Below are 14,333 nucleotides of genomic sequence, written 5' to 3'. Positions count from 1 at the left end.
GTCCTGCGGAGGCCCGCAAGGTGGACGAAGGTTCATGAAACGGTACATTGTCATCGAGCAGAATGTAGCATTAAGCTGCAAAGGCAACGCGTGCGGGTTTTCTCTGTCGGCCATGACGCAACGAAGTCATCTTACCGGTATACGTTGACCCTACATCCTGAGACATCAATTATTCGACCACCGTTATAGGGTTCTCTTCAGTGTACGAGTGAGCGCTGTGCGCAGCTTGCAAGATGATCGAACTTTGCAGCGAGTAGTTCGCAACCCCGTTACCAAGTATACCTGAACATCAGATCCGCGTACAGGTTGAAGCACGTCAAGAGCTCGAACTCACTGGTCGAAGATGTTCTTGAGGATCTGGTTCGGCGCGGTGCCAATGAGCGAGCCGGTGCCGCCGACGTTGCACGCGTACGTCACCGACAGCAGCATCATCTTGCGCACGTACGCCGCTATCTCGCCTGAACGCCTGCGTTCCGTGCAATCCAAACTATCCGTCAAGCGTTCTCCCGAATACAAACATTTTAATTTACGAGAGATTTCACTCGCAATACAACTTACAAGTGTCTGTATATACGCCTATGGTCACAAAAGTCTTCGGAACGTGGGAAATCTTAAAACGTTTCGCGTCCTCCGCGTATACAGCGTTGAAGTGAGGTACGGCGCTTTCTACAGTTGAAGACTTACGATGTGCACTTTCTCAGCAAACTTTAGAATACACGCTTACGCCCCATGCGGTAAGGCATTTGAAGAATTGCTTTTTTTTTCGTAGTCTCCACTTTTCTAAAACACTCAATTCTCGTTTACATGTTGAATTAATTACAGCCTTATTACGTACAGCTCTTTCATTGCTTCAGCTGTTGGTTGGGCCATCGACAGGTGTTTAATAGTAGCCTTGTTTATTAATATTTATTTCAACATACTGCAGCCCAGAAGGACCCATTGCAGGAGTGAATGCAGAGAAAAGGGTTCCAGAAGTACATTTGAAAAATTTCAGACGTACTTTTTTCAACCAAGAAAATCGTTATTGTGCAAACCAACAAAATCAGATTATTGTGAAAGTGGCGTTGTTGAGCACGTTTTAGTATTCAATTTAGGGAGCTCTCGGTATATTTCCGGTGCATAAACGAAGGGCGAATGTTCGTGTGCTGCGAAGCCCCAGTGCGCTCATTTATTTATTTATTTATTTATTTATTTATTTATTTATTTATTTATTTATTCTATTATGCCATTCCACTAGTCATTATCTTAGGCTATGACAGAAAGTTGGACACTGTACCAGAATACGGGTTTACGAAGAAAAGATTAGGTTCAGACTTGAAAAAAATAGAGCTACCTAAATTACTCTAAAATGTGGAAACTTCGAAGCATGCTACCCAAACCTTTTGTGAAGCATTGTACTCACAGGTTACAGCAATCAAGCACTACATTATGACGGGTTATAAACGAGTATGCTTTGAGATGCGTGGCCGTCCACTTGCCACAATGCCTAGGCGCTATCATGACAACAGAATGGCCCTTGTTTCGCGGCACATCGAAACCCAAACTTATTTTGCTGCGGACAAAGCCTGGATAAATATTTCTTTTCGCCCCAGAAAGGTTTCGTCCTGCCTGATGTTTCGAACAGCGCTTGCACTGGACTTGCTGCGCAATCGCGCAGCCGTGTCCGTAAAATGAGAAGTTATTTCAGCGTAATTGTTCCAGTCCGTTTGCAGCGCGTCACAGAATGCATGCTTCACCACTGACCCTGTTGCATCTCTCTCCGAGTCATTAGGGCTCTATCTTCCGCGTTTAACGACAAAGCCTACGACTCTAAGAAAGTACGCCTCTTTGAGCGCTGCTCATTACAATCAGTGTCGAAAAAGCCGGCTGACGATATACAACCATCTTCAACATGATGCATATTTGCTGCTATGCGAACAGCCACACGCAACGGCACAGTTCCCTATGTCAGCTACTAAAGCGGCGGCACTGCAGAATACCTGGGCGGTAAAGCTCAGCAAACGTCCCGCTATTCACTCCCGCGTCTACGTGCACGACATCAAAGCGGGCCACGAACACCTAACGCCCCCCTGAACACAACCACGCGAAACCACCACCCACAAGACGCCAGCTGTCGAGGACACAACTCGATGGTAGCTCAGCCAATCCCGCAGCCATTGGAATACCGGACCGAACGGCTATTTTGTTGCTTGATTACGATGGTTAGTAATATAGCTGTCAATGTGCATAAACCGCTTTGTGAAACTTTCAAGTATGACTTGTTGATGGTTTCGTCCCAATTACATTTTTCTTCTTGTTAGTATAGACTCACACTACGGTAATCACGTGAACGTCGATACAATAGCGCCGCCAATAAATTCAAATACAACTCTTTTTATCTTCGCCGCCTATCTTTCCGAGATGATTCCGTCGAACGCCGTCGCACGTGTCCATCGATAGATCTCTTGCTCGCGCGGCATGACATCTCTTGTACAGTTCAGTCAAAAGCTGAATTGCGCCGCCTCTTTTCACGGAGCATGATAGTAATTTTTAATGGTATCCTCTGCAAACATTCTGCAAACAAACATTCGCAATCTCCATGAACTCTATGACTGCGGGTTGTCTACATGTACGTTAATTTACCCTGTACTTGGCTGCCAGTTTTCTTGATCTGCACTTCTGCGCTTTTAAGGCACATGTATTCGGTCACGGAGGGTTACGAAAAGGGTTCTACTCAAATTGAGGACGACGCAACGAGCTATGGAAAGAAGAATGATAGGTGTAACGTTAAGGGATAAGAAAAGAGCAGATTGGGTGAGGGAACAAACGCGAGTAAATGACATCTTAGTTGAAATCAAGAAAAAGAAATGGGCATGGGCAGGGCATGTAATGAGGAGGGAAGATAACCGATGGTCATTAAGGGTTACGGACTGGATCCCAAGGGAAGGGAAGCGTAGCAGGGGGCGGCAGAAAGTTAGGTGGGCGGATGAGATTAAGAAGTTTGCAGGGGCGGCATGGCCGCAATTAGTACATGACCGGGGTAGTTGGAGAAGTATGGGAGAGGCCTTTGCCCTGCAGTGGGCGTAACCAGGCTGATGATGATGATGATGATTCGGTCACATTACCACCATGTTCACGTTCATGTTCCCAAGTCTTTCTTCCGAACTAGTTTTGCTTTGCGCTTCTGTGATTTCAAAAGAAACAACATCTGTCAGCTTGCAATGCACCTCACTTGTAGCTTTACCGTGGGCTCTCAAAGCCAGTCGGCCCACCGACCTCTGGTTAATGTCCAAGCAAGACGAGATTTCACATTCGCGAACGTTGGCGCTGGCACCATCACACTTCTCCATGTTCTTCGCACAACCCCGTATTTATTGCAGCCTGAAAGTGATCTACCTTTCATTACTGCTGAATTCCGCTCCCCTTTCATTTTTAGGTTACTTTGGTGGACGCTTGAGTACGCCTTCGTTTATGTATATCCTCAGGTATTTATGAGCAAAACGTGAACAAGGTGAATGCAGGAGCCAACGTTTCGACAAGTGGACTTGTCTTCTTCAAGGCGACATATGCTTTCCTCGCCACAGTATATATAGGTGGGGCCCCTCCAAAGGGGAGAGGGCGTGAGGCGGGAGGGCGCGGAAACGAGGAAATGTGTTAGCGTGTCGAATTGAGAGTAAAGAAACGCTGTGTACAAGGTCAAAGCCAGGGCCCCCCCACCCCCACCCTGGTCTGTCAACACACGCGTGTTAGCCGGCGTGTCAAGGGCGTCTGACACGACGGCTGACAAAAAAAAAAATGAAAGAAGTAAAGGAAAGGAAAGGGGAGAAAAAAAAGGAAAAATAAAGGGGGGGGGGGATAGGCCAAGAAATCAAACTAAGAGTTGTTGCCTATAGCTTGAAGTTTAGCGTAGCGAATAGATTCTAGGGAGCTTTAAAATCTATTCGCTACGCTAAACTTCAAGCTATAGGCAACAACTCTTAGTTTGATTTCTTGGGGTATCCCCCCCCCCCCTTTATTTTTCCTTTTTTTTTTCTCCCCTTTCCTTTCCTTTACTTCTTTCTTTTTTTTTTTTTTTTTTTTGTCAGCCGTCGTGTCAGACGCCCTTGACACGCCGGCTAACACGCGTGTGTTGACAGACCAGGGTGGGGGTGGGGGGGCCCTGGCTTTGACCTTGTACACAGCGTTTCTTTACTCTCAATTCGACACGCTAACACATTTCCTCGTTTCCGCGCCCTCCCGCCTCACGCCCTCTCCTCTTTGGAGGGGCCCCACCTATATATACTGTGGCGAGGAAAGCATATGTCGCCTTGAAGAAGACAAGTCCACTTGTCGAAACGTTGGCTCCTGCATTCACCTTGCTCACGTTTTGCTCATCGTCTTGAATTTCCATCTACCGCATTCCCCGTCTTTTCTCAGGTATTTATGTTGCTTGACAGTGGGTATGACTTCCTGTTTAACTGATGCCATGTCATTGCTCGTCTCTTCCATAAAGATCATAATTACCAATTCCCCAGAGCTAAACTTAAGGCCTATATATTTGTCGCTGGATTGCCACTTATATTCGCATGTCTCTGTAAATCCCTTGCATCACCCGCTAGCACTATGCCGTCCGCACACATGAGCCCAAGAACCCTCTGTTGCACCCTGTGCCCACTGTGAATGCAAGATAACTCAAAACCTAGTTCCCTACTTTCCAGTCGTCTTTGTATGCCCTCAATATAAAGCGTGAACAACACAGGAGACTCCCACTATATAGTTACGCGCATTTCCGGCCTTCCCGTGCAATTGGTACTCTGATGTGCCTATGTACTCGTATTTATGCGATCAGCTGCACGAAATAGTCATCAATGCAATTGTATTTCAGAATATTCCATATCTATTGCCTGTCTGCGTTATCGCAATCTCCCTTAATATCTAGTAATGCTGTTCATAAACGTATATACCGATATATTGAAATCTCTTGCACAGAGCTAGTACAAAGATATTATCCTCTAAGCGCCTGCCTGACCTGAACCCATTCTGTAGTTCTAATATATCAGTCTTTTTGCCTACATGGGACGCCTGCAACAAACACCCCCCCCCATAAAAAAAAATAAACAGCACTCGCCTGCTTTCTACGCGCTTTCTTCCACAACCGCTGTCTTCACTGCACCTTCTTTTCATCTCGCAACTTTTATTCTATACATACGTCGAGCATTGTGCCATACTAAGAAGCGCCGAGTACCTAAAGAAGAAGGCCCTTCGACGTACCGTATTTGCACGAATATAACAAGAGGTATTTTTTTTTTCTTCCCAAAATACCAAGCCTGAAAACTAGCCTCGCGTTATAGCTGTGTTCGCGATGCAAATGTAACACTTTTTTTCGTAATCTTTATTTTAATTCTATTTCACTTATTTTCTCTAGCGCTGCAACATCGCCTCGCGCGAGAGCTGGAAGTTGCCCCTGTTGCACTTCGCGCCGTCTTCTCATTCAGAACGCTGTTAGCGTCGTATCAGTTTGGTCACGGCGTGTAACTTGCAACCTTGAACAAGACGATCGGCGTTGTTGTGCAGGCATGCATCCAGCGAGTGGTCTCGGTGGATCACCCCACAGTGCTTGAAAGGCGTTGCAACCATGCTCGATTGTGTAGCGGACATTTCTGAACTGCTGCCTGTCCCACAACTTTGTTAGCAGGGGTTCGCCATTCTAGGCCGTTCTCGCCGAAAGTGGCAACGTCGGCAGTGACAACTAGCAAATTCGGCATGCGCTCGTCCTGTTACCGTATATTGCGAGGGCAGGTTACGGTGATGATGAACAAAGCGTCCTGTGGGCTTCGCGTTTATGCGTCGTCTCCTTTCTTTTTCTGTGGCATTACTTGCCGCTTTAATCGTAATATACAGTTTTTTCTTATAAGAACTAAAGTCTCCCCTCGCGTTATATTCGTAATCGCGTTATCTATAGGTGCAAATACGGTACCTTCGCCAATAAATGTTACTGACAGCTATGAGCGAGATATACACACAGAACTAACGATGTTCACGCGCTTGTGCGCGCTACACGGTTGCTGCAAGCCTGTGCCAAGAAATGCTTCGCGTCTAAGAGGTTACGCGGACACACACAATAACTTGACGGCTCGGTGCATGCCTCGACATAATATACGAGCGAGACGCGAAGTAAAGCAGCAGCAGTCAGGCATATGTAAAAAAAAAAAAAAAATGGCTGCCGCAATGAGGTTCATTAGGCGCAGCAAAATGGCGATACTTACAGCTGATCCTTGTCTACAGCGCTGGCAATGTTCTTTCGCAATTGAAACCCTGCGGAGGAAGCAAAGAATACGGGGATATCTTGCCGCGCACACCATAACCAACTCGTTCGAAACAGACGTGTGAACCATTCTCGCACCTAGGAATTTCGTTCATTGGCCCCATCGGCCTTCTGTCGAATTCCACCTCAATGAGTTGGCCCAACTCGACAGCGTAACTTCGCGGCTGCGTTTTAACAGCACTGCCTTGGTCAGGGGGATATTCGACCGATGGCCAAAAGGGGGCAATGTCCACAATTTCGTCTCCCGAGCACTACACCTTAGCTTCGGATATCTGTCGCGAAACCGGCCTACTTACTATGACCTGGCTAACAGCGAAATGGCAAACCTGCCGGACGTAGAGATCTGACAGTGTTTTCGTTCTTTTGTTTTTCTTTTTTTCTTTTCTCGTACGACGAATTTCTCTTCTTGTGCGGCGACGCACGTCATTCAGCTAATGTGCTTGTTCAGAAAGATGGAAAGGACAGCTCGGCGTAGGCTGTTCCTTTCGAACTCGATTCCGGAGCTGCCTCAGTTGCAGCTGCCACAGAAATTCTGCGGTGCGGCTGGAAGGAACACGCGTTTGTGTAACTGTGTTCGTTCTCTTGTCCGGCTAGTAGCCCTTACAAAGCCGGATTCAGGATTAATTTCGAGCACCCCGGATTTTCTAGCGCGTGCATATTCTTGCGGCAAATAGGCATTGATACGGTTTCTTTCACTGCCGCTTCCTACCCCGCCAACCGGCCAGGATTCGCACCCGCGACTAAGGCGTGCTCAGCAGCGCAGAGTCATAGCCGCTGTGGCTAGCAGAAAAGAGGGAGTGTATAATAAACGGTAGATGATATATTAAAAACGCAATAGGAGGCATGCAAGACCTACAGCAGTTTTGAGAGAATAGATCACAATATCAGTCACAAAACTTGTGTGTAATGAAGGTATATACAGATATAGAGAAATCCATGGCTTGTTTCAGCCATGGACAGATGTTAAGTAAGGCCTGGAGCGTATACTAGTTGTACTTTCACCATTTTTTCAATGTACCCTAACTAAATAAATGAGAGAAAATTTAATTAGTGAATCTAATTAAATATCTATTGCTACTTCATGTTTTTTTAGAATCACTTATAAAAGTAATTTTGCTGATAAACCCTCATGTACACGACAGTCAATCATCGACACTGCCCATACAGGTGTATAACGCACCTTTCCCGAACTTGTGCGACGACTTCTGCATCTGGTCGGCCACGGCGAGGGTGATGGGACCCATGATGGAGGCGGACGCGGTGTTTGGGATCCACAAGGACAGGAACATGCTGATCATCATGATGGCGAACACTATCCTGTACAGAATACCGTCTTGTGACATGCGACTGGGTGATTTACCGCATGGGCGGCTATAAGTAACTCCGGACGGACGCCATCGTCACGCGGGATCAAATAAAAAGAAAGAAAGACGAAAAAAAAAAGGCTGCGATTGATTCTAGAACAAGAATAGAAGCATATGACTGCTAAATATACATATTTTCAGCTGTAGAGACGAATACAGGCAGAGCAAGAAACAGATGACGACAGAGTTTCTTGCTCTGTTTATGAGCTCTCTAGTAGGTAATAATCGAATTTCTTTTATTTAGTTGAATACGTGTTTCGATTTCTAGGACAAGTAACGTCCGCCTCTTTGAATAATGCAGCTCGAGGACTACAGCTACTTTATCTGCTACAGGCCATTTTAAAACTTCCGGAAGACCTAAAGATGATCACCCCGCCTAGTGGTGGTATAGGAATACGTCTGACAGCGAACGCGAACCAGGCTAAGAATAAGTTCTGGCGCAAGACAGCAATGAACACGGGAGGTGCGCACCTTCGCTTGCTCATGCCGAAGATGAGCAGAGACTTGAGGGCGACGCGCTTGTGGAGGTTGGTGCACTCCACGGCGGCGGCCAGCGTCAACGAGCTCAGGATGATGAAGCCGATGTTCTGCGAGCGAAACGTGAAGCGAGAGACTTGCACCGTGCTCCGCACGGGCAGTTCCGTGTGTTTTACGTAGCTTATACGCATCGCAAACGCCGCTCTAGAGGACGAGCGCGAACCACCTGGGTATTCATAACGACGTCAAATTCACGCAGTCGCGAGCAATAATAGGGAGCACCAACATTTTTTTTAAACAACTCATACTCGCGACATACGGATTCGAAACTGGCACCTCATTGTGTTGAAAGTAGGTAGCCTTCCCGCACAACATTTAGTGTCAGTGAACACTTTATTGCGGGTAAAGTATAAGTTCAGCCACTAAGTCCTCTTGAAGGCCACTTCGGTGTTTCCTTTCATGATGTTTCAAGGGGCAGATAAATAACAAAGATGCGTGCCCATGTGAAGCTCCATAGTGAATCGAAGGATCTAACGTTAGCCCGAATCTATAACCCAGTCTTCAAAGGACGTCATTATCTTGGACACGTGCTTGTCCGAGAATGTCCCTATAGAGCTGTACCTTTCCACACGGTATACGCGTATACAGGGTGTTCCACGTAGCTTTAGCCAAACCTTAAAGATATGCAAATGCCACGAAGCCGGACAGAACCAGGGCAATGTTGTTTGCCATCGCTCGGAGATACTTAGATTATTTTTCACATTCCGCCTAATTAGATAATTAGTCCTAATTTAATATTCAACTTCTCAGATATTATAATTGGATGAAAAGCGACGTGAAATACTCCCGATACAGCTTTCTGTATACGTGCTACATAAAAGTGTTTTTCCGAGCGTCAAAGAAGCCCGTGAATACACGCAAAGTGCCTCGAGTGGCCAGTCACGCGGCAATTTTGCGTGCATTCACGGGCTTCTTTCACGCTCGGAGAAATACTTTTATGTAGCATGCATTGAGCAACAGAAAGCTGTATCGTGAGTTTTTCATGTCGCTGTACAATTCTATCGTTGACACTTTTCATCTAATTATAATATTCCTGAAGTCGATTAATTATTTTGTAGTTAGGCAGAATGAAAGAAATAATAATCTATGTATCTCCAAGCGACGGCAAACGACATTGCACTGGTTCTGTCCGGCTACGTGGCATTCGCATATTTTTCAAGTTTGGCAAAAGTTACGTGAGACACCCTGTAGAATAGACACGTGTGGTTGCTTTTACCTTGTTCCCATGGGTAGCTTACCATACTTCGTCACGTGTGTCTCTCCCTCTAACCAGCATCCTAAAAAAGGCCGTGACTCACCATTTTACATTATTCTGCTGCGCACCGTTCTCAACTTCACATACGCATCTCAAGGCAGGAGTACACGCGGGTGCGCCTTCCCTGTTAAGCTTTCCGAGTATGATGGCCGCCGGCATGAGGGGCGTGCTAGCACGTTCCGTTTTCCCAAACCGTTTCAGTACTTCCTCAGCTTTGTCATTTCTTCTGCTGGCCACTTGAGGCTTGTGGGAATTGTGAACATCAAAATTTGTGCGACAATCAATCATAAAATCAAATATTTGTTTGGTTCCCTGTGTATACAACATAGTGCGATAATACACAACAGCGGTTGGTATCTAAGCCAGAAATGTTCAAGGCATATCCACAAAATAGGGATACTAGCTAAGGCTATATCGCCAGTTTTGAAACATTACCTCCAAACTCGTGGTGAAATGAACTGGCGTTCTGTGCATTGTCGTTCTATAACGCCTTGCATAAATGCTGTGCGAAACTAAGTTACGTAGAACGCCAGTGTATAAACATCTGGGGGACGAATATTCAGCAAGAGGCGGCAGTTTCCTCTTTCTCACCAGTTTATTCAAGTCAACTTCGGTAGTAAACTTCCTTGCGAGACATGGCTAAACGCGGTCGAAATGCCTTAATTGGCCGTGCCATCCTAGGAGCCATGCAGCTAGCTACGGGATACAGTGCAGCTACAGGACACATTAAACAGCTACAGGATGCAAAAGTAAATTAAATTCTGGGGTTTCACGTGCAAAAACCACGACGTGATTATGGGGCATGCCATAGCGGGGAACTCCGGAATAATTCTGACCACCTGGGGTTCTTTAACGTGCAGCCCATGCACTGTACGCGAACGTTCTCGCACTTCGCCCCCACAGAAATGCGGCCACCGGGGCCGGGATTTAATCCTGCGCCCATGGGCTTAGCAGAGCGACGCCAAAGTCATTACGATACCACGGCGGGTATACGATATGCAATATTAAAAAAAGAAAGGGCAATGCGAGTTTCCGAATTTTTCAGCAAGCGTAGGCTTGTCTTGAGCGCCGACTTGTTCTTTTTCCACAGCTGAAGCATGCATCCGAAAAACTAATACACTGAATGTTCGTTGATGAAGGACGACTAAGTCATTATGACGAGTGCGCAAATTGTGATTTTTCAGTCTACTTAATCATGCAGCACAAGACCATTGTGCCACGAACTGTTACATAACACAACAATCATTTAGGCATTAGAAGCTGCTGCACAGTCAGCACAGCATTTCCGACGTGGCCACTGTCGGGCAACGCACAAAAAATGTTCTATTGCGGATTATCACCTGTACAGTGCACGTGGAAGACCGAAACGCGGTGTTTGAGAGGCCTTATTCGTGCGGGAACACGGCACGTATACACAAATCAATGTCAAGTGAATGCGACAAGAGGCCTTTGGTTGTAGATCCGCCAAAGTACGGATGAGCATTCCCATTTTACGCATTTCGCATTTAAAGTTTGAGAAAAGTGCGTATTTGTATCGAGTATCAACGCATTAATGAATCATTCTGAGGGATTCGCACAGTAGGAGACTCCTGAAACGGACCGTAAGGCGTTGTTTATTTCCAGTATAACCAAATCATTTAACGGCGCCTTAGACCGTGTTGACTAAACCAGATGACAGTAACACGAATAAAAAAAATCGAAGAGCATTGTGCCGCAAAAGATTTTGTTGCAGAGACAGCATCTGTTGACACCTACGCAACATACCTAAATGTCAACAATGTTTCCAACTTAGGCCTCAATATGATAATCACATGTGCTAAAAAAAAAAAAAAGATAGTTTCGCACGTAATGCGGAGCCATGACGCGACAGCTGGTGAAATATACAGCGCAGTAAGCCCTAGATTGTTTTGTGTGGTGTGTAATTGTTGTAGTGAACATTGGCAGGCGCGAGCGAACAATCTCGCTTCGAGGAGTAGACGTAGTTCGAGTCGTATTTGCTTGAGCGTGTTGCGCCCGCCGGTGGTGAAGTGGCTTTAGGAACTCGGCTTTTCGTCGTGTTTAATTTTACCTATCCTCAGCTCCTTACTGCTGCATTCGTTCGGCTTTCCTCAAATTTATATTAGCGTTCACCAGCTCTATCCATACGCACAGATATTGGGCGGATGTTAGCCAATTATGGCAGCTGTCAGCACGATCGCGCCCTCCCGGATCAGTGTTCTCCTCTACTGTAGCCTATCGGCAGAGTGGCTGAGAGCTAGAGTCCTGGACTGCCAGTCTTTAGGACCAAAGTTCGCATCGTTGCGGCAAGATGAGAATTTATGTTTCTTTGTAATTTTCTCGCAAAGTATTTCGCGATTCCAGCGACGGGCGGCGGACACCAGGACGACTAGGGGAGTGAGCCCAAAGCAGATATCGCTGTAAAATTACACGGAGAGTTTTCACAGTTGAAGAAATTTCAATATCACTTGTGCTTAAAGCTAGCTAGTGAGATAACTCACACGACCTTGATTCGGCTCGAGTCAAGTATATATTTAGTTTAATGACTCATTAGCAGATATAGCAAGGTAAATAGTGTTGTCACAAGAAAAATAAAGCTCATATCATCTGCGTAAATGACAATATACGGCACCTTTTACGCTAACTAAATCCTTCATAATTATATCGAATATGAAAAGGAACCTGTATATTCTATAGTGGGTGCCATATAACTAACACCTCTCAGAATCACTCGATCCACAGGTATTATTATCATTATTTTTTCATTGGAGGAAGTAGTCCCCTAGCCAAACAAGCGGTGAAGGATCACTTGAATATATTTAAAATACTTTTACGTTATAACCACTGAAGCTAGACATTAAACTATAACCAACAGCAAGGACTGAACTCGAGAAAAAATCAGAAACAATGTAATGGACAATATGCAATACTGCCAGAAGAAGTCGGATCGCGATTTCATCAGGGAACGCGATTTTATTAGCACTAAATTTGGCGATAGCAATCGACGCTGTCTCCCTTGTGTTGCTACTGAGCATAAACTACTGAGCATGTCGTGTTCGAATGTCATAGGGTTAAGTTTGATCACTTTGAGTTCTTCTAACGAACACATAAATCTAACTACGCAATCGTTCTTCTTTTTTTCTTCGCAATCAGCCTCCATCAAACAATGCGGCCACCGCAGGAACGCAGGGAGAAATCAAATCTCTGGACTTCGTGTTCAACAACAAAACGACCTAAGCGGAAGTTTGAGCTCGGGTGCTCCCATTTAAATACATGTAAAAGGAGAATTCATTTTTCTCGGCAACCACTGAGCGAATTTGGCGAGGTTTGTTGAATATAAACGAGAACCTTGAATTCTAGTGACTGTTGGTTTCGAATTTTTGATTGAGGTCGTCAATTTTCATGAAAAGTGCAAAAAATCTAAAATTTTCAGAAAACGAAACTATCAAGTTTACAACTCGAACTCAGCAATGAAAAATGATATCACAACTGTGTTTATTGCATCTAATAGTACATCTAAAGCGGACGAAATTGATACGTTACACATGAATCTCAAGAAATTAATAATACGGAAATACAGCTTTTGCAGAACCTTGTACACAACGTAACAAATTCACGTAACATATAAATTGACATATCGAATTTGTCCGCTTTGAATGATCTAATAGGCCCTGTTTATAGAACCGCTATATCTGTTCTTGATGCAGAGCTATTAATTCGTGAACTTCGTGCGTCAATTTTATCGAACTTTCGAATTTTTGAAAATCTAACAAAATTCAGGCATAAATCGGAATTGCGCTTAGAGAAGTCACTATAATTTAACTTTATCTCTCAAATGCGACCAGTTTCATTTAAATCGGTCCAGGGATTATGCCAGAAAAACGTTTTTTGCGTTTTGCATGTATCTGAATAGGCCCTGTCGGAGTTGGGCCCGTGCTAAAGCTTCCTCTTAAGGCTCACTTTTACATAATGCCTACAACCCTGTGGGCACACTGGGTTCCAGTCACCATCCTGAAGGTTATGGAAATGTGGGCGAACGCAGGCCGCGCGTAGACATTTTGGGGACAGCCGCGCGCGACCTCCTATAGAGCAGAAACTATACAAGTCTCCGAGCTTACTGTGCTCTGACGTGTAGGCACGGCGTGTTCGCCGCACGACGTGACCATGTAGATGCAAAGCCCGGTTCCCCGCAACGGGATGGGTGGAATACCTTGGCATGCTCCCAGCACTTGCATCGCGAAGGCGTCGTCGATGGGAAGATATGCACTGCAGGAGCTACGACTTTTGTAAAGCCTTACGTCAATCCGGACTCTATCAGAGCAAACTACATTAAATAAAAGGAGGGGGGGGGGGAGCAATCTAATGCTGGATCTGGTTCTCCGAGTCGGATTGCAAGACGCTCCACATCCGAGACACGCTCCACCTGAACGGCGCGTGTCACTTTCAGGAGCAATGAAAAGGAAGGAAGCGAATGTCGAGTGAAAGTTTCGGTGGTGCCGGAATTGATGCCACCGCATCACGTAACACTATAGCATCATGGCGAGCGACAGTGAAAGTCAGACGCAAAATAAGTAGGCTACGAAAGCTACCGCTAGAGTTGCCGTCGCTTGCAAGACAGCCCTACGCCAGCATAGCAAGTTTTCAACACTATAGGTTCATTCGATTCGCCTGCGCTTTTTGAACTGTATTTCACGGAGTTACCTCGCTTCTATTCGTTTGACCAGTTCAACATGGCGGCGTCTGGACGTCGCCATTCGTTTCACTTAGTGCGGGCTTCATGCAGGACGAATTATTCACGGCATTCCCTGCACTCGTCGGAGAGGTAGTGCGCCGTTCGTACAGCCGCAGTACCGTGCCGCTTTCGCACGGCCAAGAACTGGCACTGTACTGGCGGGAA

At 45.7% G+C, this 14,333-nt stretch overlaps 1 protein-coding gene and 1 non-coding gene across 2 annotated transcripts; one reads left to right on the top strand and one right to left on the bottom strand.

Moving 5' to 3' along the window:
* The first annotated feature begins 3,711 nt into the window (after positions 1 to 3,711).
* On the top strand, positions 3,712 to 4,108 carry LOC126520976 (small nucleolar RNA snR86). Its single transcript, XR_007597167.2, has one exon. It is a non-coding gene; the product is annotated as a small nucleolar RNA snR86 (small nucleolar RNA).
* A 1,657-nt stretch (positions 4,109 to 5,765) lies between these two features.
* LOC129387612 (protein I'm not dead yet-like) lies at positions 5,766 to 8,373 on the bottom strand. Its single transcript, XM_072286726.1, has 2 exons — positions 8,119 to 8,373; positions 5,766 to 7,600 (listed from the first exon to the last, which is right to left on the bottom strand). The coding sequence occupies exons 1-2, from the start codon at positions 8,313 to 8,315 to the stop codon at positions 7,426 to 7,428; spliced, it is 372 nt and encodes a 123-aa protein (XP_072142827.1). The 5' UTR covers positions 8,316 to 8,373; the 3' UTR covers positions 5,766 to 7,425.
* Positions 8,374 to 14,333: the final 5,960 nt, after the last annotated feature.

The sequence above is a fragment of the Dermacentor andersoni genome, chromosome 3 (assembly GCF_023375885.2).
Source record: "Dermacentor andersoni chromosome 3, qqDerAnde1_hic_scaffold, whole genome shotgun sequence".
In the NCBI taxonomy this organism is placed as follows: domain Eukaryota; kingdom Metazoa; phylum Arthropoda; class Arachnida; order Ixodida; family Ixodidae; genus Dermacentor; species Dermacentor andersoni.
Note: the sequence above shows the minus strand (reverse complement) of the source record. Positions and strands in the feature narration are given on the sequence as shown.

Coding starts and splice junctions, on each gene's coding strand:
- LOC129387612 (XM_072286726.1), bottom strand. CDS start 8,315: ATGCGTATAAGCTACGTAAAACACACGGAACTGCCCGTGCGGAGCACG. Junction 7,601..8,118: donor TTCGGCATGAGCAAGCGAAG/GTGCGCACCTCC, acceptor TATTCTGTACAG/GATAGTGTTCGCCATCATGA.